Source organism: Pseudonaja textilis, chromosome 1 (genome assembly GCF_049901715.1).
Source record: "Pseudonaja textilis isolate UNSWEBS1 chromosome 1, rPseTex1.2, whole genome shotgun sequence".
NCBI lineage: Eukaryota > Metazoa > Chordata > Lepidosauria > Squamata > Elapidae > Pseudonaja > Pseudonaja textilis.
The window spans coordinates 170238720-170265886 of record NC_141990.1 but is presented as its reverse complement, the minus strand read 5'-3'; the positions used below and the strand labels follow the sequence as shown (position 1 = coordinate 170265886).

The 27167-nt window shown below is 41.6% G+C and overlaps 1 protein-coding gene across 1 annotated transcript in view; it reads left to right on the top strand.

The window, feature by feature from the left end:
* Positions 1-27167, top strand: part of LOC113433931 (cyclic nucleotide-binding domain-containing protein 2) — a 121701-nt gene that overhangs the window by 37007 nt on the left and 57527 nt on the right. The window contains exons 2-8 of the mRNA XM_026696761.2: positions 14320-14360; positions 15541-15666; positions 15891-15944; positions 17430-17593; positions 21025-21181; positions 21897-22048; positions 24879-25017. Of these exons, the coding sequence (XP_026552546.1) occupies positions 15574-15666; positions 15891-15944; positions 17430-17593; positions 21025-21181; positions 21897-22048; positions 24879-25017 (759 nt within the window). The 5' untranslated portion in view covers positions 14320-14360; positions 15541-15573. The remainder of the gene's footprint in view (positions 1-14319; positions 14361-15540; positions 15667-15890; positions 15945-17429; positions 17594-21024; positions 21182-21896; positions 22049-24878; positions 25018-27167) is intronic.

Below are 27167 nucleotides of genomic sequence, written 5' to 3'. Positions count from 1 at the left end.
TATCCCCACACAAACCACCACTTTCTTCTGCACAAAAGCACTTCAGTAGAAAGATTTCTCTTCCTACTGGGACTCAAACCCTCCTGGGCCTGTTAGGGCAATATGGATACACCAGGCCCTACCAGAAGCCCAAGGGTCCTGGTCTACTTTGGGATAGGGAAACCAATCCCCCCCCCCCCCCGGAAATTAGATATTTTTAGAGCCTACCTGTCAGCCTTCAAGATCTTCTGCTACTGCTTTGCATCTTTTGGCTGCCATAAAGCAACAGGGGGAGGAGGGGGGAATTGTCTGGGAAGAGAGCTGGAGGTGTTATATTCTTGTATTGTATATATGGAGAATGTGGGGGGAGTATAAATTCCTGCTTTAGGTTTCTATTTCTCACTTGGTTTTCTTTTCTCTGCGCAACTGTGAATCTTTATCAAAATATGCCAAGGTCAACGGACAGAGGCCTCATCACCACCTGAAGATGTCCACATGATCATATCCAGAATTTTTAATTGGAAGAATCTTTTGAACTTTGGGGGGTGGGAACAATTCCATCACTTTGTATATGTGATCTGCGCACCTAATTTCTCAGATTCAGAATTTTACCTGAAGCTACCACTTCAATTTTCAGTAAAAGATTTCTTTCCTCTAATCTATGGAGTCTTAAGTATTTCTTTCTTGGATTTGAACGGAGTACAGACTGACATTATTCTGAATCTCCTCACCAGCCCATCCAGAGAAAATATCCAGTTTTCTTCCGAGGGGGTTTGATATCATGTCATCTTCAGCTAGCGATCAGGAGGATCTGGGAGCTGTGGGGGGGCAGTCGTTACTGATGCCGGAGGTGCCAGCAGCTGAACTGCTAGCCAACCTTACTTTGGAAGAGGTTCCAGCTGAGAAGCCCAGATGGTCATTGGGTGTTGGCTGGAGGGATCCAGAAGAGCCCCCCCCTCCTGGAATTACCATTTCCCAACGGCATGGGAGAGAGGAGCCACCATGGCATGAGAGGGAAAAGAGAGAATTATTACTGGATCAAGCCAGACAGCTCCTCAATGAAGCTTTCGGACAGCCCCACGCCGCTCCAAGGTATGAAGGAGAAGGGGGGGGCAAGTTCATCCAGAGGCAGCCAAGCTGCCCCCACCCCCATAATTCAGCCTGCGCCAGTGCAGCAGCCAGCTGCAGCCCCGGGGGCCCCAGCGGTGGGTGTGATCCCTAGAAGACGCAGAGTCCTTAAGCTGCCTCCGTTAGAAGTGAAATTTGGGAGAAATCCCAAAGACTTGGGTTTCTTCCTAGCACAAATTTGGAGCTATATGGAAGCATACGGGGAAGAGTTCACCTCAGAAGCAGCCAAAGTTAGATGTGTTACCAGGGCCCTGGAGGTGATAGCTGCAGAGTGGATGGTGACTTTGTATAATGATATCTCCCCCCAACTGCTGAACTATAACGTATTCATGACTGCGCTGTGGGCAAGATTTGAGGACCCACTAGCGGAGCGAAAAGCCAGGATCAGGATGAAAACCATAAATCAAGGGAGGAGGTCAGTGGTCGACTACACCCAAGAGTTTAGACAGCTGGCGTGCCATATCCGAGGCTGGTCCCAGGGAGCCCTGATAGAAGCCTACAAAGAGGGTCTAAATGAAGACGTATACCAGATGTGTATCTCCAGAAAGGACCCTAATGATTTGCAGCTGTGGTACTTGCTGGCAGAAGAAGTGGAGATAGATTTGCCCCGAAGCAGATGCAGGGGTGGGCTCTGGATGGAGCAAGCTGTCCCCCCCACGCTTCCAAGAGGCCCCTAAGCCTCCGAAGGGAGGAGTGATGGCAAGACCCAAATCCACTGCCTGTTTTTGATGTGGGAAGGAGGGCCACTGGATTGCGGACTGCAGGGTCAAGCTGGATCCAAAGGGGGCGCAGAGAGGGGGGAGGAAACCTGAAAATCCCCCAGCCAAGCCTCGCGAAACCGCACTAAAAATGGGGGAGGTTGTAGAGGTCACCCCTCCGGCAGGAGAAGAGCTTGGACCTCCGATCTTCCTTGAAGAAAATGAATTCGACTCGGAAGACGACTTCCTGGTAAGTCCAAATAAGGGCCCCATGACCATTCCAGTAAAATTAAGGGTACCCACTTCAGGGACCGAAGGTGAGATGTTAGCCTTGCTAGACTCTGGGTGCACAAGATGTGTAATCAACATGAAAGTGGTCGAGGAGATGGGCATCAGGCTGAGAACTTTAGAAACGCCCATAGCCTTTTGCCAATTAGATGGATCAGTGGTGGGGGGTTGCCCTGCAGGCTTCATAATGGAACCCCTAGAGATGACCATGGGGGAGCATAAAGAGATTTTGTGTTTTATTGTGGCCCCTGGAATGGAGCAACCATTAATACTAGGATTGCCCTGGCTCTGCAAGTGGAATCCCCATGTGGAGGAAGGGGTCATTACGCATATGCACCAATCAGCGACTGGAAGGGGAGGGGCCATCCCAACAGAGGCTTCAGAATCCAGTTGAGCTAGCCTCCACAGGTACCGAAAACTTGGAGGGGGAGGAAAAGATTCCGAAAGAATATTGGGATTTAAAAGAAGTGTTCAGCAAAAAGGCTTCAGACGAGCTTCCCCCTCATCAGTCAACAGATTGTAGTATTGAAATTCTGCTGGGGTTGACGCTCCCGAAACTGAAGCTATATTCGATGACACCACGGGAATTGGAAGAGCTGAGATCGTTTATCGATAAAAATTTGAAACGTGGTTTCATCCAACCCGCTAGACCTCGGGTAGCGGCCCCAGTGTTGTTCCATGAAAAGAAAGATGGCTCCAAGCGTTTGGTAGTGGACTATAGAAACCTGAACGCGATTTCTGTGGAAAATGTGTACCCCCTCCCCCTAATGAAGGATATGTTAGCCCACCTGGCTAAAGGGAAAATTTTCACAAAATTGGACTTGAGGGAAGCATATTACCGAATCCAAATTAAAGAAGGGGATGAGTGGAAAACCGCTTTTAACTGCCCGATGGGTTGTTTCCAGTTCAATGTTCTCCCTTTTGGCCTACAGGGGGCTCCAGCCGTATTCATGCAGATGATCAATCAGGTGCTACATGAACATTTATACAAGGGGTTTTTGGTTTACCTTGGTGACATCCTTATCTACACAGAAACTCGGGATGAACATGTGAGACTGGTGCATTCAGTGCTACAGAAACTGCGAGCTGCCAAATTATATGCTAAACTGTCCAAATGTGAGTTCCATGAAGAGAAAATCGACTACTTGGGGTATCGCATTTCTCACAAAGGCATTGAAATGGATCCAGGAAAGGTACGGGCTGTGTTGGAGTGGGCCCCACCGTGCACCCGAAAATAACTTCAAAGCTTCTTAGGATTTGCCAACTTTTACTGGCAATTCATCCCGTATTTTGCTAAGAGAGCAATGCCTATCACTAATCTCTTGAAAACCAAAGGGGAGGAAAACCAAAGCCTAGCAAACCACTGGAGTGGTCCATGGAATGCCAAGCCGTCTTTGAAAAGCTGAAGTGACTGTTCGCTGCAGAACCAGTGCTAAAGCACCCGGACATGGATGCCCCGTTCGTGATCCAAGCTGATGCAAGTGATGTGGCAGTTGGAGCAGTCTTACTTCAGATCAATGAAAAGGGAACTCTACAACCCAGTGCCTACACCTCCCGTAAACTGACTGAAACCGAGAGGAGGTGGGCCATTTGGGAAAAAGAAGCTTTTGCAGTTCGCTGGGCTCTGCTGCCATGGAGACATTTCTTGGAAGGTGCGAAACACCCATTTGAGGTCTGGACTGACCATAAGAATTTGGAGGCCTTAAAAATGCCTCGAACACTGTCTCCTAAACAAGTTTGGTAGGCCCAGTATTTTAAGCGGTTCAACTTTTCACTGAAGTACATCCTGGGAGGGAGGGATTTAATGGCGGATGCTTTATCTAGACTGCCTCAATATAACAGTGTTCGTCAGGAAGTTATATGGCTGATTGTTTCAACCAAACAGCTAGCTGCCCTGGTGGTCACTAGAGCGCAAAAGCAGAAGCAAGAAGGGGATTTGTCAAGTGATCTGATGGCGCAATTAAAGGAAGCCCTAAAACTGGATGAGTGGTTTCTGGCGCATTCAAATAACTGTACAGTTAGAGATGGTTTGGCCTGGATGGGAGCGAAACTGTATGTACCAGAGACATTGAGAAGCCAAATATTGCAACAGGCCCATGACTCCAAAGCGGCTGGTCACTTTGGATTCGTGAAGACCTTACACCTTGTTAAGCGACAATTTTGGTGGCCTTCATTGAAAAAGGACATTGAGACTTATGTGGCTAGCTGCTCAGTTTGCGCTTCAGCAAAAAGGCCTCCTGGTAAGCCAGCCAGGCTGTTACAAAATGTGGCCAGGCCAACAGCTCCTTGGAAGAAAATCTTCATGGACTTTATAGTAGAGTTACCTGAGAGTACTGGACACACGGTTATTTGGGTAGTAACCGATTTGTTTTCCAAACAAGCGCATTTCATACCTTGCTCTAAGATTCCCTCTGCAAAATCGTTGGCTAAACTGTTTATACTACATATCTATAGATTGCATGGCGTTCCTGAACGTATAATTTCTGACCGAGGGGTTCAATTCACCTCGAACTTTTGGAGGGAGTTCCTGAAGTCCAGGGCTTAAGCTCCACCCACCATCCCCAAACCAATGGGGCCTGTGAGAGAACTAACGCAGTGTTAGAACAATACCTCAGATGTTACATAAATTATCAACAGGATAATTGGGCTGACTTATTGCCATTTGCCGAGGTGGCATACAACAATTCTGTCCATAGTAGTACTGGGTTCACCCCCTTTAAAGTGGCGTCAGGACAAGACTTTGTACCCATATCTGAGCTTCCTCATGAAAGACCTAACATCCAGTCACTAGACTGACACTACCCTTCGATGTCGACTGCCGCAGGAACAGCAACTGGTGGTGACAAAAAAGGCGCAGGAGTGCTGGGAAGAGAAGAAGAAGCCTGGTCAAAATGGCCACCTGAGTCTTCAAAATGGCCAACTGTGATGTCCAAAATGGCTGCCAGCCACGAGGAGTCTTCAAAATGGCCACCTGACCACCATGAGGATTCTCTTCTTCATCCAGAGAGGAACTGAGCTCTTCCTGGATCTTTGTTGTTCTGTAGTTGGCAGAGAAACTCCAAAAAAGGCAGCCACAGGATCGTGCGGCTGCTTGCTTCACTGTGTGTGTGTGGGAATTCGAACCCCACAGCTGAAGAAGGAGCGTGGCTGATGCCCACACTCTCAGAAAATGGCCGTCTGGTGAAGCAACAACTTTTCTTCACTGTGGAGTGCCGAAAAACTGCCCCACAGCTTTGTAGATGGGGCAGAAGCCTCCACCCTGATGAACGACTCTCTGGCCATTTGAGCTTCTATCTTCACCCCGGAGGGCTTAAAATGGCCCCTGCGGCCTCTTTAGGCAGCTCCGGATCCCCGGAGCAGCTCTCAGCTGTTTGGCAGCTCCCAATCAGCAGCTGCGAAGTAGAGCACCAAGCTTGAAAAGAAGGCAAAATGGAGGCATTTTTTCCCTTAAGGGGAAATTTCTTTGTTAGGAGGCTGTCTTTGGAATAGTAAAAGTCCAAAAACAGGAGAGGCAAAACCCACGTCCTTAGCTGCTAAGGACTAAGCATAAACTGGGGAGGAGTCACCCAGAGTGGGTGGAGCTAGGCTAATAAGCCTTTTGCACAGATTCAGTTCTAAGCAGATAAGGAAGAGTACTACCCATCCTGACCTGTTGATGCCTTACAAGGGAAAACTGGCAGCACTCTTAGTTAGACAGGACCTCTGTACCTTTCATGAGAACAGGATGGTCTTATGTTTAGATCCTACTTTTGTCCCGAAACTCAATTCCTGGTTTCATCTGGCCCAAGGAATTGTGTTATCGGCTTTCTGTCCCAACCCAAGCCATGAGTTGGAACATAAGTGGCATACGTTGGATGTAAGAAGAACTCTTCACATCTACATCAAATGTACAGCTGTTTTTTGGAAGAATGAGGCCTTGTTCATGTCTTCCTCTCCAGCTCCTCGGGGTGCAAGGCTTCTTCTCCTACCCTGAGCAGATGGATCAGGGCATGTATTTCCAAGACCTACCATACTTTTTCCCTTCCGGTACCCAGAACTTTGACTCTGCACTCCACCAGAAGTGCGGCTACTTTGGCCGCTTGGTCTACACAGACATCTCTTGCAGAGATCTGTAGGGCAGCTACCTGGACAACTCCGTCTCCCTTCATATAACATTATCATCTGGACTCATTTGTTTCGGCAGATGCAGCATTTGGCAGAAGGGTACTTCAGAGGGTAGTTCCACAAGTGGAGTAAGCTAACTGGACAAGATCTCTCCCGAGGACATGCAGGCTTTGGTATGTCCCATCCTGGACTCTCGATGCAGAGTCAGTGACAATGGGTGTTGGTTTAATTACTTGAGAACGCCCTTTCTATCTACGCTACAAGAGAGTCCAGCCCCACCCTTGGTTTGTCTGCTTTTGGATATTGGGGGTGGGGCTGTTTTCTAATTGTTTTTTTGCTTCCATAGACACTCAACATCTGTCACATACCTTCGCCTAAAGCTGGGGGACCCAGCAAGGGGCCGGCTTTTATATACTGGAAGACTCAGCTCTATGATGTCATGGGGAGGAGTCTACCCATTCTGGACTTTCTTGCAATGTAGATAGAAAGGGTATTCTCAGGTAATTATACCAACGCCCATTCCATTACAGTCATAACTCGAGGTCTACCTGTACTGCTAGAAACATTTTTCAACCAATCATTCAGAGATATCTGGAAGATATTGCATAGACTTCCACGCTTGGATTTCCCAGGGTGAATCAATGCTGCTATGGATAATAAAAGCCCAATTCTTTACTCTCTCTCTCTGTTTTTTTAAAAAGTAAAACCTTTCTCCAATTGCAGCAGAGGATGTAGCAAGAGTAACCTGATTTAGCCCGTATACCTGACAGAGAGCCATTTCTCATGTAAATTAGAGTCTGAATCTTTGTACAAACTACATCCAACAATACTACATTTCTTGCCTTGCTAGTCCTCTGATAATTTCTTCCATCTAGAGTTGATCAATCTAATAAGCAATGGAAAAAGTATAAAGAAAGGATATAGTCTATTGGATATGTTTGGAAAAATCTCTCTTTTCTCTTGGTATATTTTTCCATTCATCACTAGAGAAAAAAGATAGGAAGAATTTTTTTTTAATTTTTAATACATTTTTATTGAACAAAAACATTAAAAACAATTAACGTAATTGTCCTGAAAAACCTATTTGTCATACATATCTATTGTGGATAGCACATAATACAAATTTACATAATATATACATGCATACATTACAGCAATTTTCCATATTTCTAATCTACTATCTTAACATCCTTATCTTATTTTAATTTTAAGTCATTCCTTTTTCCCCACCATTTGTAAAATTTACCCATGCTGTAAAGTCTTGTCCTTATTTTTTATTTCCAGTGTTAATTTATCCATTTCGGTGCATGTCCATATCTTTTTAATTGTCTCAGTTTCATCGGGAGTTTCCTTAACTTTCCACTTCGGAGCATAAGCTAATCTTGTTGCCGTGATCACATGTATTATCATATACATTAGTTCCTTATTGTATCTCTTTTGTGTTGCTTCCCAGCAAAAAAAAATTCAGTTTATACTCAAGTTTAATCTCACCAATTTCTTCTAACCAACTTTGAATTTTATGCCAAAATTCCTGGGCTTTTCTACAAGTCCACCATATATGATAATACAATCCATTTACCTGGGAGCATTTCCAAATAAGAGATAAATTTGGATACATTTTAGCTAATTTTGTTGTTGGGATGTGCCACCTATAAAACAATTTGTATAAATTTCCTTTATACGATGTGGCCAATGCTATTTTTTTATTTTTCTCCCATAAGATTTGCCATTTGTCCAAATTAATACCATATCCAATATATTTTGCCCAAGCCAACATCATTTCTTTTACTTGTTCCTCCTCTAATTTATATTCCAATAAAAGTCTGTAAATTTTCCTTATCAATTTATCATCTGCTCCCAGTAATATTTCATCTAATTTCATTTTCTGTCTGCTAATTCCCTGTTCTTTCATATCTTTTCTATACCATGATTGAACTTGTAAGTAAGTCCACCATTCCAGATCCACCCCTTGTTCTTTTAATTCTTGCCTTGATTTCAATTCTCCTGCCTCGTTTAGAATTTTCCCTCAGCCAAGCAGATTTGGATATACTAAAGCTTCCAGTGTAGATAACCATATTGGTGCTTCTATATATATTAGTTGTTTTGTTTTATTCAATATCGATAGTAATGTCTGCCTAATCTTATGCCTTTGAAAATATCGGTGGTCCTCTTTTCTATCTTGTCATAAAAAGGCATGCCATCCTGCTTGTAAATTATGGCTTTCTAAAGCTAACATTCTTATATTGTCAAGAGTTATCCAATCCCTTACCCAGGTAAGTGTAGCTGCTTGATGATAAATTTCCCAGTCGGGTAAGCCAATACCCCGTCTTTCTTTAGCATCCTGCAGCAATTTTAATTTAATCCTGTTTTTTTTTCCTGCAATATAAATTTCAATTTTAGTTTATTCAAATCACAGAAGACTTTTTTTTCTAATTTTATGGGAATATTTTTAAAGAGAAAAAGTAATTTGGCAATACATTCATCTTTATAACAGCAATTCTGCCCATAAATGATAACCTTAAGTTTCCTCATCTTTCCAAATCTTCTTCTTTAATGAAATGTATATTTCATTAAAAATAGAATAGAAGAGAATTCTTTATTGGCCAAGTGTGATTGGGCACATAAGGAATTTGTCTTGGTGCAAATACTCTCAGTATACATGAAAGAAATGATACATGAGTCATAAGGTACAACACTTAATGATAGTCATAGGGTACAATAAGCAATCAAATCATACTAGGAAATAGCTAATATAAATCGTAAGGATACAAGTGACAAAGCTACAGTCATACATTCATAAGTGGGAGGGGATGGGTGATAAGGAGTGATGAGAAGATTAACAGTAATAGTAGTGCAGACTTTGTAATAGTTGAACAGTGTGGAGGGAATTATTTGTTTAGCAGAGTGATGGCTTTTGGGAAAAAACTGTTCTTGTGTCTAGTTGTTCGGATGTGCAGTACTCTATAGTGTCATTTTGAGGGAAGGAGTTGAAACAGTTTATGTCCGGGATGTGAGGGGTCTGTAAATATTTTCACAACCCTCTTTTTGACTCATGCAATATACAGGTTCTCGACTGAAGGCAGGTTGGTAGTAATTGTTTTTTCTGCAGTCCTAATTATCTTCTGAAGTCTGTGTCTCTCCTGTTGGGTTGCAGAACCAAACCAGACAATTATAGAGGTGCAGATGATAGACTTCATAATTCTTCCATAGAACTGTATCAGCAGCTCCTTGGGCTGTTTGAGCTTTCTGAGTTGGCACAGAAAGAACATTCTTTGTTGTGCTTTTTTGATGTTAGGTGTCCATTTTAGGTCATGTGATATAGAAAAACCTAGAAATTTGAAGGTCTCTACTGTTGATACGGGGTTGTCTAGTATTGTAAGAGGTAGTAGTATGGGAGGGTTTCTTCTAAGTCTACCACCATTTCTATGGTTTTGAGTGTGTTCAGTTCCAGATTGTTCCGGTTACACCACAAGGCAAGTTGTATAGCCTCCTGTCTGTATGCAGATTTGTCATTCGAATGAGACCAATCACTGCTGTGTCATCAGCAAACTTCAATATTTTAACAGATGGATCGTTTGAGATGCAGTCATTGGTATATAGGGAGAAGAGTAGTGGAGAAAGCACACGGCCTTGGGGGGGGGCGCTGTGCTAATTGTACAGGTATCAGATGTGATTCTGCCTAGCTTCACCTGCTGCTTCCTGTCTGTTAGGAAGCTTATGATCCATTTACAAGTGTGTTCAGGTACCGCTAGTTGATTTAATTTACTTAGAAGAATGTCTGGACTGATGGTATTGAATGCTGAAAGAAAAGAAGACTCTTGCATAGGTATTTGGAGATTCAAGGTGTTGTAGGATGTAATGCAGAGCCATATTAATAGCATCATCTGTCGATCTATTTGCTTGGTATGCAAAGTGCATGGGATCTAACAGCGGATCTGTGATGGTTTTCAGGTGAAACAACACAAGCCTTTCAAAGATTTTCATAACTACAGATGTTAGAGCAACTGGTCTATAGTCATTCAGTTCCTTGATGGAGGGCTTCTTTGGCACTGGAATGATAGTAGAGCATTTGAAGCAAGAAGGAACATACCACATCTCTAGTGATCTATTGAAGATTCGGGTGAAGATGGGGGCCAATTGGTCAGCACAGACTTTTAAGCAAGAAGGAGTTTGTCTTGTCTGGGGCTGCTGCTTTTCCTGGCTTTTATCTGTAAAATAGACCTTGCACTTCTTTTTCTGTGATCACCAAGGCTTGTGAACCCAGTGGGTTGGGATCAGTTGTGGGAGGTTTGGCTGTTCGTGTGCCTGAGATGGGGGTTGTGGAGATAGGTGGCTGTAGTTTCCATTCAAAACTGCAGTAAAACACATTCACGTCATCTGCTAGTTGTTGCCAAGATCTTAATCCCCAAATATTTTAACTTATTAACTATCTAGATGCCCATTATCTTAGTGTTTCTTTTTGTTTATTTGTCATATTCTTGGCGATTGTTTTAGTTTTTTCCTTATTAATTTTCAGTCCTGCAACCTCTCCATATTCTTCTATTGTTTCTTTGAGTTTTAGTCCTGATTTTTGTGGTTCTTCTAGAATGAAAACTAGGCCATCTGCGAAAGCTTGTAACTTAAATTCTTCTTTCTTTATTTTTAAACCTTTTATTTGTGTTTCTTTTCTAATTATCCTAGCTAATACTTCTAATGTTAGAATAAACAAAAACAGTGATAGGGGACATCCCTGTCTCGTTCCCTTTGGGATTTAAAATTGTTTAGTTGTTTCCCCATTAATTAATATTTTTGCTTCCTGATTGCTACCATGTTTCTTCAACAATACACCCCCACCATAGGAAGCCCCAGCATGTTTTCTAGGGATAAAATGAAATTAAGCCCCTCCCCTCAAATTTAGGCCTATTTTAAAACATGCGAAATTGGTAGGGAGGGCGGGGGGAAACTTGCCCTTAGGAGCATCCCGCGGGCAGCCACGCCTTATTACCAGCCGCTCCTAACAGCCGATCATGGCGGAGGATGGAGTGCTCCCTACCCCTGCCAAGTGTCTTTGCTGCAGACCCAGGTATGGTGCTGGTTGCAGACCAGGTCAGCAGGCGGGCAGTGGCGGCATGGATGTCGGCCTCGACAGGGCACTTTAAATCGTGAGACGTTCGGCGCCTGCCGCTGTTCTCTCACCAGCACTGACGGGAACCGTGGAAGCTACAGAGGCGGCTCCCCCGCCCAAGAAACATCTGAAACACTTCCATAGTTCCCGCCGGCACTGCTGTTGTTGTTGGAGACAGCACTGGTGAGAGAGGTGCCAGTGCCAGCAGGAACAGTGGAAGCTACAGAGGCAACTCCCCTGACCAAGAAGCGGCTGAAACACTGCCAGTGGAGGAATGCGAAGGGAAAGCAAGAGTGGCAAAGGAAGCAGCAGCGGCAGGCACCAAAGGTCTTGCAATTTAAAGTGCCCTGCCAAGGCCGACATCTACACTGCTGCTGCCCGCCCGCTGCACTTCCTGCTGCAACCAACACCATACCCGGGTCTGCAGCAAAGGTGCTTGGCAGGGGTAGGAAGTCCTCTGCACTCTGCCATGATCGGTTGTTAGAAGCGGCTGGTGGCGAGGCATAGCTGCTCACGGGGCGCTCTAGGCGAGGGTGCGTATGGGGGAGAGATTAATTCACCCCTGAAAAGACAGCCTAGCTGTTTTTTCGGGGCTCAAAAAAAAATAAGACCTGGACTTATTATATGAGAAACGCAGTATATATTGCCGAGATCACATTTAAAAATTTCTGCCCAAAGTCCATGTGTCTAAATTGTTGTAAGATAAAATTCCATTTAACATTGTCAAATGCCTTTTGGGCATTCAGACATAATAGTGCCACTTGGTCTCCACTGCATTCTTTGTAGTATTCGTAGATTGTTTTTTTTAAAGATTTTTATTTTAACAACAAACAAAACAACATAAGACATACAACATAAAACATAAAAACATCATCCTTCTTCATAAATTTATGAAGATTGTTTTTGAGTTGTCTTTGTGGAAGGAAACCATTTTGGTCGACGTGTATAAACTCATTTAATTTTTTTTGAATCTATCAGCTATTGTTACAAAGGTCTTATCGTCCATACTTAACAGAGATATTGGTCTATAATTTTTAATGTCTGTCTGGTCAGTATTTTCTTTAGGGATGATTGTAATCGTCGTTTCATCCCATGTTTGCAGAATTTTTGCCTCTTCCAAGACCGCACTGAATATTTTAAGTAGCCTATTGCTTAATATTCCTTGTTGAGTTTTATACATTTCAGCCGGAAGCCTGCCTGGTCCTGGTGCCTTATTGTTTTTTTTTCCATCTATTTATCACCACAATTACTTCTTCTAGTCTGATCTCTTCATTTAGGATGTTTTTATTTTCTTCCGTAATTTTTGGAAGTTCTGTGTTCATTAAGCATTTATATCACTTTTTCCTCTATAGGGTGGTTTTCTAGATCAGGGGTTGCCAATCTTTTGACCCTCAGGGACCACCAAACATACTTTTAAATCCCGATGATTTTTAAAAAAATGATAATATATTTAATATAAAACTTTTAATTTTTTATATTAAATATAAATTTAATATTAAAAATTAGGTATGTGTATGCATATGTATATATGTGTGTATACACACACACACACACACACATACATACATACATACATACTTATTTAATTATAACTGTGGCTGCCTGGGATGCTTCCATCCCTCCCCCATCTGCACCTTCCAAAGAGACAGAAGAGCAAGGGGTGGGTGTCTGAACTGAGGGGCTTTGAGGCAACTGCTGCTGGGAGAAGTAGAGACAGAAAGGGGGCTTTGCTCTCCTTGGGGGGCAGCGCCCCTCGGCTGCCACTCCAGGGGCTTCTCAGCAGGCAGCTGCCTGCAGAAGGACTGCCACCCTCGGTGATTAATTAGGGGGAGGGGAGGGGGAGAAAGTGGGGGCTCCAGGACAGGGATGCCAGTGCTCTTCCAGCCTCACCTGGAAGCAGGCAAGGAAAGGGGGTGAAGTTGACACCTTCACCCTCCCAGAGGAGAGTTGCTTTCTTCCATCAGCCCTCCATCTGCCACTTCTGCTGTTCCTTACCTCTCCTGCCCCAGGAGGGGAGCCGGGCACCGTTTTGTCCCCGCCCGATGGCTGCACCCTTAGCAGGAGAGAAACCCTGGAGCCTGGCAGTGGCAATCTGCTTCTTCCAAGTGCCACTTCCCTGCTGCCCACCTCGGAGAGCCTGTGGAGGGATCAGAGAGGTTTCCCCTCCAGCCAAGCTGTCAGGTGCTCCTTGAGAGAGATGAGAGAAGCAGCCGGAGTCACTCTTGTCTCTCGAGAATCCGGCTGAAGTTTCCCACGCTGCTTCAGCTACAGAGACAATAGTTTGCAGGGGGGCAATTTAGCATATGCAGAGCTAGGGTTAACTCTGACTGCTTCTCTCTGCTGCACTACAGACGTGGCAGGACACAAGGGGCTGTCTTGGCGCCCCAGCTGCCGCAAATATACCGCAGTGAAAGGAGATGCAAATTGAGTACTGCTTCTTCCAGCCACTGCCGCTTGTGCTGCACTCCCTGCCACAGCAGAACCATTACTTCATTCCAGCCACCAGGGGCCAGTCCCATATTTCAGAGCTGTAGTCATCCCAATGGAGGAACTGCTCCGGGGTGACCAAAGGGCCAGTTCTCTGACTACTACAGCTCTGGAATATGGGACCAACTTTCCCACCAACATTAGCAAGCCACCTCAGGGCGGATTTTCCTCCCCTGCCATTGGTCTTACCTTCCAATTCCAGCTCACATGACTCTCCACTCAGTCTCAAGGTAAGGTTTGTGCTCGGCCAAAGGGTGGGGGTCAGCGGGTGGGCGGGCCATGTGGGCGGAGCAGCCTTGTTTTCCCACGTGGCCTGGATTAATTGCTTTCAGGGGCTATTTCTCTGCCATTTCTCTACGGACCACCAAAATTTTGCCGTGGCCCACCAGTTGGCAACCACTGTTCTAGATAGGAAGAAATGTTCATCTCTGTGTGCATACAGATGTTTTCAGTACAAAGAAAATGGGAGAATTTCAGCTGATGGAAAACGTATTAAAGAAAAATAAAACGCATAGCCATTTTCTTTTACAGGTTACAGGGACAAATTGATTAACTACAAAAGGGGAATTAAGGTATGCTACTTCTCCTATGTACATATTTTGATTTTTTGAACAAGGAAAGATATCAACATTAACATAATCAATAGCCAGTGATAATGAAAACAGATGCATTACTAAGTGAGGGGAGAATGTAGATAATGAAGATATATGTATAGGTTAGATTTGCATTCACACTTGCAATAATGCCTTTATTTTGTTTTGTGTGTTAGTTCAAACATAGTTTTATGGCTTAGTGTGTTGGTTTACCCAACACGCTATAATTCTTTATAGATATGAACAAATGTTCCACCATGTTTTGTTTTGTTTTATAAGTGAATATTTTTTTAGACATTTGGGATGACTTCATAATCAGTGATGTCCTTTATCCTGTTTCCTGTCCTTTCTCTAACACCTCCCTAAACAATTCTGAGGTGGTTAATTTTTTTCCACAGCAGAGTTCTAGAATGTGAAAAATATTGGGACACCTGAGATTAGCTCTACATGTTGTCTTGGTACCATGTATACCTGCATGCTTAGAGTAGAAAGTGACTTATGACCATTTTTCCCATTTATGACCACTGCAGCACCCCCATGGTCACGTGATTTACATTGGGATGTTTGACATCTGACTCACATTTATGATAGTTGCAATGTCCCGGGGTCATGCGATCCCCTTTTGCAACTTTCTGACAAGCAAAGTCAATGGGAAACCAGATTCACTTTAACAACCAACCATGTTGCTAATTTAACAACTGCAGTGCTTCACTTAACAAATGTGGCAAGAAAAGTTATAAAATGGGACAAAACTCACTTCACAGATTTCTCATTTAGCAACATAAATGTTTGGTCTCAATTGTCATAAGTTGAGGACTACCTGTATTGTTTATTCTAAGATTTTCTCTGTAGCCATATGTAATGCTGAAGAGAGGGAAGAGATGGATAAAATGATCAGCTTTTTAGAAAGTGGAGCCAATGTACTAAAGGAAAAACTCCTCCACACAGTAATCTGTTTTAACTGCTCTTGTAAATCTCACTATCAGATATTTTGTTTACTTGTCTCCAAGAATCAAGCATGTATTAGAGAGGACAGTGGGTTAACATGCCTAAGGCACTCTGCATTTATGTATTATTTATCTCCATTTATGATGATAACAGATGACAAATGTTTAACATGTGGCCAATGTATTGCCTTTTTCCCTCCCCCCCCCCCAAGAATTTTCGCAGGCTCATTGTGAACATTATTCTGATGATAAAAGCATGCCGAGGATTCCGCAGCGCATTGAAAGGATTCGCAGGTTTTGACCTGATAGAGAAAGACTGTCGTCGGCAAATTGAAGGTGTAAGGGGTTCCACAAAATAACTGAAGGTCTTTTATTATTGATTTTATTTATTATTGCTCTTTAACATTAACTTCCATTGGTATTCTATAATATAATCAGAAACCATAAATATAAAATAGAATTATTTGTTAAAAACTAACATAAAAGTGTAGAATATTTTTAAGCCCCTTTTTTTTACAGAATTTTATGTAAAATTAACTGCCATTCAATGTCTGCTTTTTAGGACATCAAAAGCGCCAATATTGTGTTTGATCGACATGAATTCAGCGTTTCAAAGGTTTGGACAAGCCATATATTATTTTTTCAAATTTGTTTTGTATCTGCAGTGACAGACAATTAGAGGACAAGGGTAGGAATATAGCAGTAAGGAAATTGAACAAATATCTCTTCTGAAGATAAAAGCAAGAACAACAATTCAAAATGTTTTGAACCAAAGGTTTATTTGAGTTATTTGGTTTTGAGTTCAAGGCGAAATACACTGTCAACTTCCTGCATGGTGGTTATTGTTATTTAGTCCTGCTTTACAGAATCACAGTTGCAAAAACTTGTGTGTGTCTGCTGCAGCGGATTTAATATTTGAGCTTGAAAGGAGGAGAGTGTGAGATGCTTGAGGGAGGAAAGGTGTGCAAAAGAGTGAGTGGAATATATTGAAGTAGATGAACTTCAGTATGACTGAACATGGGGACTAAAGGTTGTCTTCCTCAATCCTTGGATTGATTGATAGCGGTATTATCTTCGCTACAACTCTTTAGTAGGCTGGAGAATGTTGGAATTATGGTCCAGTAGCTGCATAGCAAAAGACCAGGAGGGAAGATTTACATAATTGCTGAAGTGAAATCCAATTCACAGTCATCTGAGCCATTCCTGCATACTTTGTTAAAAATTAAACACAAACAGTAAGCAGTATAGCTGAAACATGGGAGTATCTGAGGGGATCTTATTTCCAAGAGCATCTGCAGGTGGGGGAGGGTGTCAAAATGGCCTTTGTGACTGTCACTGCATGATCAAGACCCACCCCTTTTAAAGATATAATAGACCCAAATCCACTTTAATGTCCTCTCTCTCTTGCTTGATGCTCTGCTTATTACTTCCACAGCTTCCTTCTCAGTTATAAGAATGCCTCAACATTACACAAGCTTTTCCCTGAAAGCAATGCCCCTATCATTACTTTCATTACTTCACATTTTTTGCATTAACTTAGGCTTGTTACATAGCCTTTTTACTGACTGGGATGGGAAGGGCTTGGGTGGACTAGTAAAGCTGTAGAAATTCTGAGGTCAAAGTTCATCCAGTGTCCATCATTGCAATGGAATTTTATTGCTATTTTGTGAAGGTGGAAACCACACAATTCTCCATGGAACTGAGAAATTATCACAAGGAGACCTGATAAAATTCTGATTAAACTAGCAAACAATAATAGAACTTTGAAGTATTGACCTCACCCCTTTCCTAAGGGGTCTGTAGGGGGTGTGCATAAGCGCACCAACGTGCCTACCGTCCCTGTCCTATTGTTTCTTTTATTTTTCTTATATGTATCAATTTCGTGTATTCATAACTATGTTTATTCTTATACCTATTATCTTGTAAGCGATTGACAAATCAAATTAAATAAAAAAAATAAAAAAGTTACATCTTTTAAAGGGAGGCAAAAGAAAAAGAGAGAGCAAGAGAGGACTAATGATGCCTGAGAGAATGACAATATCATCTTTTACTGCTGCCCCTGTGAATATTTATTTTAAAATGTATTTGATATTGCCTTCAGGAACATTTCCCTTTTAGAGCAATCCAAATAACTAAGAAGCCGCCAACATGGAGGACTGAATCAGAAATAAAGCACTTGCGCAACCGCTTACAGCTTTTAGAAAGTTTCCGCCAATATAGCCCAACGCTGCAGTATCTATTGGCCAAAGTTATTCGCTTTGAACGGTAATTGCGAAGGGAAGGTGGGCTGGGGAAGATAATAATGGCTTTGCAGCAATCCAAACTGGATCTGTAGCTTTAAAATTCTCCAAGTATGCCAATTAAAGGTAATGTTCCATCAAGGTTACCCAACATATTTTTATTGGAATAGCCAATAAAAGGAATTGGAATAGCCTAAGGTATCTCACTATTTTGCATTCTGCTATCGGTATCACAGAAGTCCTTTATCAAAATCCCAGACAGTTTCTATGGAACATTTTTGCAAGGTCTCAGTCTGCTTTCTGGAACTGTTGTCCTGTATTCTCCTCACTCTAATTCACTCTGGAAAGCTGCTCATCCTATTAACATTTCCCACAGTGCCCAGCACCCCTTTGTTGGTAATGGGGGAATTCTCCCCAAGCTGTTGCCATTAGAAAAGGTTGTACCTGAAGGGAAGGAAATAATACAGGTAGATCACCTTCTCAGATATGGTACTTGTATTAAGTAATCTTCAGTACAAATCAGTGTGCTTCCCAAACATTTGCTAAGTGGACATAGTTTCTTTAAACATGAAAACTGGTTAAGCCATGTTGTTTCTATATTCTATATTCTTTTTATATTCTCCTACAATCCTGATCTACGGAAATAGAGAAATTGCCTTTCTAGCTACCCAAAGAGCCATTTATCTGAAACTACACTGACATAAAATTTACTATCTTTGTTGCCTATCTCTACCTTGCCTCCACTTAATCTGTTCTAAGTTACTGCCCTGTGCATTGTGATTTTGCATGTATCATTCAAATAAAGCAAAGTTATTTGTTTTCTCTTTTGGCCCAGGTCTTCCTATGGATTCCTAGGATTTGATAGAACGCATCAGACTTGTTTTTGTTATTAAAAAGATAACAAAAAGTGCCTTTGATACTATTCAGAGTATCAGAAGAATTGTTTTAGGCCAGGGTTGTAGTCCCAGAGTGGCATAGTCATACAGTCGCATAAAAAAGAATGCAGCAGCTTCCTTCTGGTTTTGCTTCCCAGTAACTGTTAACTAGTGAGAGAAAGAAAAATCTTAAGATCTCTTCTCCGTGTAGATCAGATCTAGGTTGAGTATCTCATAACTCATAACTGCTTTTATAGAGAAAAGAGGGAGACATTGGAAAGAGATACACTGAAGAATATCATTATTACAATGTTTAGATCAGGCGTGTCCAACCTGCAGCCCACAGGCAACATGCAGCCCTGGTGAGCTAGTAATGTGATCTCACAAGACTGTAATCTTATCATTATTGTGTGGTTTATATACAGATCAGCCAAGATGGCACCGACGACGGCTGCCTCGATGAAATGCTCTCTAATGGTTTCTTTATTCCTTATTATTATCTGCAATTCACTACGTTATAATTCTTGATTCTTAACGAATGTATCTTTTCTTTATGTATACTGAGAGTATTTACACCAAGACAAATTCCTTGTGTGTCCAATCACACTTGGCCAATAAAGTATTCTATTCTGTTCTGTTCTGTTCTATTCTATTTCCTTTTCACCCAGACAAGCCAAAAGTTTGGACACTCATGGTCTAGATCAGGGGTTTCAAATTCAATTTCATTGAGGGCCACATCAGGGCTGTGGTTGACCTTGGGGTGGGTTGGTCGGTGTAGCCAACTGGTTTGGTGTGGCCAACTGGGTGGGCATGGCCAGCTTGACACTACTCCCCAAATGCTGGCATGTGTCCCCTTCGCATTGGGTAGACTGGTCCGAAGCGATGCAGGCCAGTCCCTTACATTTTCCAGGACATCCCTGAGGGCCAGATCCAACCATATTGAAGGCCAGATGTAGCCCGCAGGCTTTGTGTTTGATACCCCTGGTCTAGATTGTCTCTTATTCCCCACTTTTTAAAGACATCCAAAACTGATTATATTTTCAGTCAATTGGTCACAAGATCTTATTCTTTTTGCTTTAATTTGACATTAATAAAGAAGAAAAGAACAGATAATGATCTTAATTGTTCTCTGAGAATGATGCTTATTCAGACACAAAAAAGAAGATGCCTGTTAAAGGAATGCACTCTCTCATGTTTCAAAAAATATAGCAGTGGCATACTACACAAGAAATAGCAAACAAAAGAAATCTGTTGGATATAGAAAGGCAGAAGAATATAAGCTATGCATTATTTCAGTGTCCAACTGATAATTACATGTCCCATATCCAGTCTATGAAAAACCAGATGTCTGGTAGCATCTTCTCAGACACACATGTTGTTTTAAATAGTCATAAGCTTCTTCATTGGATACATGAAGTGGCTAAACTGAAGTAGGATTTAAACTGGAATGAGGTGGCAAGGGAAAAAGCAGAAGTTATAAATTGTTAGTTCTGCAGACACAAATTACAGGTTCCTTATACATTAAACTTTGAATTATGTTAAAAACCCATTGTGTTTGTTGAGTTCTTTTGAGATTAATATATGTGATAGCAATAGCACTTAGACATATATACTGCTTCAAGTGCTTTACAGTCCTCTCTGAGCAGTTTGCAGAGTCAGCATATTGTCCCCAACAATCTGGGTCCTCATTTTACTGACCTCAGAAGGATGAAAGGCTGAGTCAACTTTTTAGCAGTCTTTTATGCAATTGTGCTGGTGAAGTTTCTTTGCTCCAGAGAATGGTCTGTTATAGAGTATATGGTCTGTTATAGAGTATATTGGCAGTTATTACTATGCCCCTTGTCTTGAGTCCGGATGTCAAACGTGTGCGTTCTACAGAAAGTTTGCCCCACGGTTTACTCCAGAGGGTGTTAGCCTTGTGTGGTAATCCAGACAAGAAGCCTAATCAGGAGTACTATCTCTATCTTTATTGAAAGGTTGTAGTAACAGAATCTTACCAGTTTGAAAATTGCATCCCATCCCTCACCTTTATTCACTCCAAAATTAGAGGGGGTTCTTCTGAGACACTTTCACTACCTGTCCTCCTTCAGACTCAAATTTCACCTATCAGACCATTGTCTCGGCTACATCTCTTCCTCCTGTCTTCCGAGATCATTCCCACCTTCCATTAAAGAGAGACAGTGCTGGCAGATAATGACATATCTCAAGTCAGAGGAAGTGTTTGTGAAGGTACCCTTAATCTGTGTGTGAAATTGTGAGGAATGTGACTGCACAGCTGATAAATCTGTAATGCAGATATCCCCTGTATATCTACAGTGTCACTGAACCTATAAAGAAACCTTGAAGCAAAGAAAAAGCAACTTTTAGCTTTTTTGGCCTGAAATTCTTGAAACTCTACTGTTAATCTACCCCGGAATCCCTTCTTTGGTGAGGTGGGCAGCTACTATATATAAATTTGAAAAATAAATAAATAAATCCACACTTGAAAGGGCATCAGATTGAGGAAGGCTAGCGAACTGTTGCTAGTACTTTAAGTCTTGTTCAGGTTCATTTTTGCCATTTTTGATTATCTGTTTTCCAGATTTGGCCGCAGAAGAGTGGTCATTAAAAAAGGGCATGAAGCAACTGCCTTTTACTTCATTTATTATGGTACAGTCGCTATCACAGATGATGATGATGGTAGCAGTGCCTTTGTGGAAACAGCTCCAACTACAATTCAGAGGGGTGCTTCTTTTGGTGTGAGTGTGATCTGCAACTGTGGTTTTCAACTTTTCAGTATTAGCAAAGAAAATGGTTCTCTCCATAATATAAACACATACATGCACACTTTTTTCCACAAAAGAAATATCAATATAAGTTTCAAACTTTGATAAATTTTATGCTTCTAAGCATTCTCAATATATAAAAATTATACTATTGCTTTTCCAATTGAAGATGTTGCTCTTCACAAGCATTGGGAAGTTTCAGCTTCAAAATCCAGCAGGTAGCATCGCCAAGTTAGATAACTTTCAAGGATATTGATAATCAGAAAATCTTGTTGAATAGAAAGATAGGACAATGTAAAGTGTCCAGGGCCATAAAATCCTTGCCACAAAAAGTTTTTTTCTACATTTCAAAATCAAGGTGGCATACTATGAAGCCAGCTCCATCATCCTGGATCATCTGTATTTCCTAAAGTATTGTAGAATTCCAAATAGACTCCGGTATTACAGAGTAAAAATGATGGTGGTTTCAGGAAGGCTTCTATTGATAGATTTACTCTGCTGTCTGGCAAAAGGGAAGGCAAAGCTGGGAAGAGTTTTTGTTTAGGAAATACGAAGGGAGGGGTGGACCAGTGAGGAGGATAAGAAGAGAAAAGTTAAATAAAAGGAAAAGGATCAAGTATATAATAGGAAAAGAAGACAAATAAACCATGACAATATTCGCTTTCCTTTATCTCTTGCTTATTAACAGGAAATTGCCCTTTTGCAAAAAACGAAAAGAATCGCCACTGTTGTCTGTATGGAGGAAACGGAATTGCTGGTGGTGGATAAAAAGGATTTTTTTGCCTATAAACTAGATAAGGAACTTCAACGGGAATTCAAAGTTCGCTATGACTATTTGAGGTATTCCTTATATCGCTCTTGTCCATTGTTTCTATAGTTTTGGCTTTGGTTCAATGAATCAGCCTTTATAGAAAGAACTCCGTAGATAAGGAGTGTTTCTTTTTCAATAAGACACCAAGCATTTTAATCTCAGCAGCCTTTGATACCATTGACCATGGTATCCTTCTGAAATGGTTTTTGGGAGTTGGATCAAAATGCAGCCACTCTCATGGTTTTGTGCATGTCCAAATTTGCATAAGTGTCAATTCTTTTGCAGAAACTACACCGATTGCCAATTTGCCTCTGGGTCAGAGGAGGTATTCAGCAGGCTCTGACCAGTTCTGGAGAACTTGGAGCAGAAATTTTGAGTAGTTCAGAGAACCAGCAAATACCACCTCTGACTGGAGATTTTACAGTATCCTTCCCCTGCCACGTCCACCAAACCATGCTCACAGAACAGGTAGTAAAAAAAATTGAATCCCACCCCTGCTCTGGCATTCAAAGTGCTAGTTATCAGTTTTAAAACTCTGCATTGTCTGCGGCCAGGTTATTTGATGGGCCACCTCTCCCAAATTACATCAACCCAGCCCATGAGAATAGGAAGGCAGAGTATCTTGCAGGTCCCAACAATCAAGGAACTACATCTGGTGGGACCTAGAAAAAGGGCCATCCTGAAGACAGTGAGGGACTGGCCTGTGCCACGTCAACACTGAACCACTATGATTATGCCCACCCAGTCAGCCACAATGACCAGGCCCTGCCCATCCCAGCCCCACAAAGGCAAATAAAATCCTGATAATGGCTGTAATGGGATTGAGTTTGACACATCTGCTATAGAGATAATATTAGCCCCCATCTTGTTGCTTTTTCACGAGGCTTTGAAAACATGGTTTTGCCAGCAGGTTTAGGGACCCCATTTGGAGCCAATCAAGTGGCTTGTTTGTTGATGCTTCCATGGGATAAGGTGGAGGTGTAGATTGTGGATTTTTAACTGTAGATTTTTAATGTTGTATGCCTGCCAGAGTCAGTGTGTGTGAGTTGGAAACCTAAACAAACTTGTTTAATAAACAAATAAAATAACCTGCCTGTCCACCTGACAGTTATTGTACTTTGGCTGTTAAAGTGTGAACTGAGTGGAAGGATCATAGTTCCACTTCTCCCTTAGGCATGAAGCCAGCTGGATGATTTGGGCCAATTACTCTCTCGCAGGCTGTGAATTCAGAAAACATGCATCTATCAAGTTTCACTAGATCAATGTGATAATTAGACCCAATGATTATGGCCATGACCTGTAATGAATAGGCCTTTATCTAGCTGAGGATACATTTAGGATGATTTGGGCTTATATTTACAAAAATAAGCTATTATTACACTGCATCAGAATTTACAGCTAGGGGGTTTTATCCTTATTTTCCCCATTTACAGAGAGTTAAACATGCAGCTCTTTCTGACCCAGCCTTTTATAATATTTCCCTTTAATTATTCTACCTTTATTTTATCATTTCTTTTTAGCTCATTCCATTTTATTAATGGGTTGAAAAAGAATAGGTTGTTAAGCATTCACTATTTTTTTCATTAATAAAGCAGCATTACAGAGATTGTCCATATTGCTGATCTCTATTTTTTGTTCAGGATTTTCATAAAAGAGGGGCCTTGAGAGGGGACTTTTGCAGCAGCAGACATCCATTTGTGCTTTCAAGATATCTTCCTTTTCAAGTTGCCTGAAGCAAAATGCTTTGGTATATTTATCAACTCAGCTACATCATTGCCTATCCCCAGAACATCCAGGCAGCCACTTCTGGAAGGCAGAAGCTTCACCCTCTCTGAATCCGCACTCACCTTCTGCAGTACACACTCCCCAATTATATTGTCTCAAGCATTTCTGCCCATTTGGGCGAAAGCATTTTAGGTTATTGCAGGCTACCCTTCACAGTTCACAGCTTTTTCGCAGAGGTAGGAATACACCTGAAATTTAGCTCCAGGGCCTTTTAGACCTTCCCTTTACCTTGCCTGTAGCTTTTGCTTCACAAATCAAACATTGCTGATTTGAAATTGTCAGGAAACACAATTTCCAAAACCTTGGGAAAAAAATGATTTCAGCCCTATAGGTGGACCAGATCAGAGAATGGATCCCACAGACAAGGCCAGAATTCTGCTTTATTGAGATAGGTGCTAGTAGCAGAAACTTGCCTATGTTGTCCCTGCCATCTCTTTTATGCTCAAGAGTCAAAGGTAGGCTAGCCTGGGTCTCTTCTTGTCTTGAGAGCTTAACACAAACTACTTCTGCATCTGCTGTTTTCTTAACACTTGCTGGATGGTTTCTTCAAAGTCATCTCCAGGGGTCCCTACAGAAACCTGGCAGAAACTATTTGAATTTTTCTTCTTCCTGGGTTCCATTTCTCTCCCCCTCCTCCTCTTTATTTGTCACTTGTTGCTATTAACTTGGGAACAAGAGGAAACAGTAGCAGCACCAGTGATATATATTATTTAGAGCTTAAGCATCTGTTCCACGCTTGATCATTTTCATTTTTCCGGAATACAGACAGTATGCACATATATACATAGGATATTTCAGAGAAATTAAATGGTGGGTTGTCTGTTGAGCTGCATCAAGCCAACAAAATAACAAGTCTGTTTCAGGTGCTAGACTTAGAAACAAGTGATTATTGGGTTTCTTTGCCTGTGTTCTCCTTTATCTTTAATGGAATTCCTTACATAGTGGAATAAACATGAATTTAGAGGTGAATATCTCGGAGCCATAACTGAATGCTTTGATCTATAGTTAGCCAAAAAATTTCAATTTCTACTTACACAGTTGATGAGAATAGCCACATTTTTTTTCTATTTTCAGGGCTATAGATCTTTTTCAAACGCTGCCTGATTCTTCAATAGATAAAATAGCTAATTACTGCAAAGTTGAGAGATTCTATTGTGGACAGGTGATTACCACTGACCTTGCAGAAACCCACAGTATGGTATTTATTACCAAGGTGAGATTTACTTTAGTTTCATGTTTTATAGTAAAGCTTGCACCATTTTCTTTCTACTAGTTACAGTGTTTTTTAATCTACAAATTCAAAAATGGGTGGATTTGCACACTGAATCAAGTCAGCAGGCCCTAACTCAAAATCTATGAACCTATGATCTATGCAACATTCAGATTATTTCAGTGATGTTGTATATGGAACACCAAAATTTAGTAAAGTTTTGCAGTCTCTTGAGAGGTATCCATTAAAAATAGGTCTATGTCAAACCAAGGGAATCCATTAGTACAGACTACCGGTGGTCCCTGGATCATTGGTATCTATTTTTGGCCATCATGATGTTAAAATGATGACATGCATGTCATAATATCATCACACAAATAACAGAATTATGTAATTTGCATTACTTGTACCATGTTGGACTAAATACATAAGTTGTACCTCCACCTATGTTTCATAAAGGATGATGTCTTGACTCCTATGCCACCATTCACCTGCATTCCTCTGTACACATCTATGACTTGGCTTCTTCCAAACTTCCAAATTAGCTTGGAAGGTCCCTTGATGATGTTAGGAATGGTTGAGATATCTTTGCATAATAGCCTGTTTTAGCCTGAGAACCTTTGATCTCACCTCACCAGCCTCAGCCTATACAAGGGGTGTCAAACTCGCAATAACACATTGTCGTCACATGACATATAGCAACTTTTCCCACCTTCGCTAAACTGGGGGTGGGGGTGGCCAGCATGTGATGCCTCTGGCCCGCAGGCTGCGAGTTTGACACCCCTGACCTATACATTTATACTTAGCTTGTAGTCTGCAGCAATGGGATTATGTGTTGAGGAAGAACTCTGTCCTTTGTCTGAAAATGTCCTCTGATTAAGACACTCCCCAGTCCATACCTGATTTAAAGGAAAATATCTATGGGATAGAATATCCAGAATTTAAATGATTTTTCTCTTTAACAATTAACATGTGGACAGTAGAATTAGCAGGCAAAAGGTATCAATTCTTATGCTAGTATGTCTATTTTCTTCTTTCTCATAGCAAATGTAATATTTATGGAAATCCATGTCTTCTTTTTCACACTTGTTCTAAGTGACCTGTTTCCCTCTATACTGGAAATAAATGCATAGCAATTCTTTGAAAGGCCCTTTTGGGCATCTGATTTAATCAACCCTGTTGAATGGGTTCTTGTCAATCAACAGGTTCTGACCTCAGTAAACATCTGTGAGGGACAGATGTTCTTTGTAATCTGGGCATGGACAGATACTACAACCAACCCTGTACTAAAGATGGAAAGGATTTTGGTTATGGTTTGCACTCCGAGCTTGCTGTTTAGCTCATGAACATTTCATTACCAGGCTAGGTAACTTCATCAGTGGGACTTTGAAGTGTCTTGTTTCATTTCTCTTCAACTTAAATAGGTCTTTGTGTGGTGGAATAATGTCAGCTGGTGCTCCATTTAAAATCCAAGAAAGAAAAACTTAGACTCTTGTAATTAGAGAAAAGATATCTTTTACTGGAAGTCAAGTGGTAGCAACAAGAGAATTCTGAATCTGAGGAAATAGGCACGTACATCACATATATCAAGGGAGTGATATGTTCCCACCCCCAATAGTTCAAATGGTTCTTCCAATTAAAAGTTGTGAACCTCATCATGTGGACAGCTTCAGGTGGTGATGATTAGTTGACCTTGGCATACTCTGATAAGGGTTTGCAGCTGCGCAGAGAGGAGAAAGCTAAGCAAGAAATAGAAACCCTCCTCAGTTCATACAATATTAGTTAGTAACACTTCCCATACTTGTCCCCCTTCCTCCCCCCGTTACTCATGACAGCCAGAAAGAAGCAAAGCAAAGAAGATCTTGAAGGCTGACATTTGACCCTCCTAGAAAAAAGACGTTAGTCCTATAAAAGAGGGAAATATAAAAGGCACGAATTAATAACCAGTTAACATAAAAGAGACACGTATCTAGGGTTCATCAGGATAATTAGAACAAAATGCTCTGACAAGCTTAGGGGCTCTAACATCTTTTTCATTGACCCACTCAGCCTGGGAAGAAGGGAAATGCTTCCAAGCAACCAAATATTGGAGCTGACCCCTCCATCTTCAAGAGTCTACAATTTCTTTAACTTCAAAATGTTGTTCGCCATCA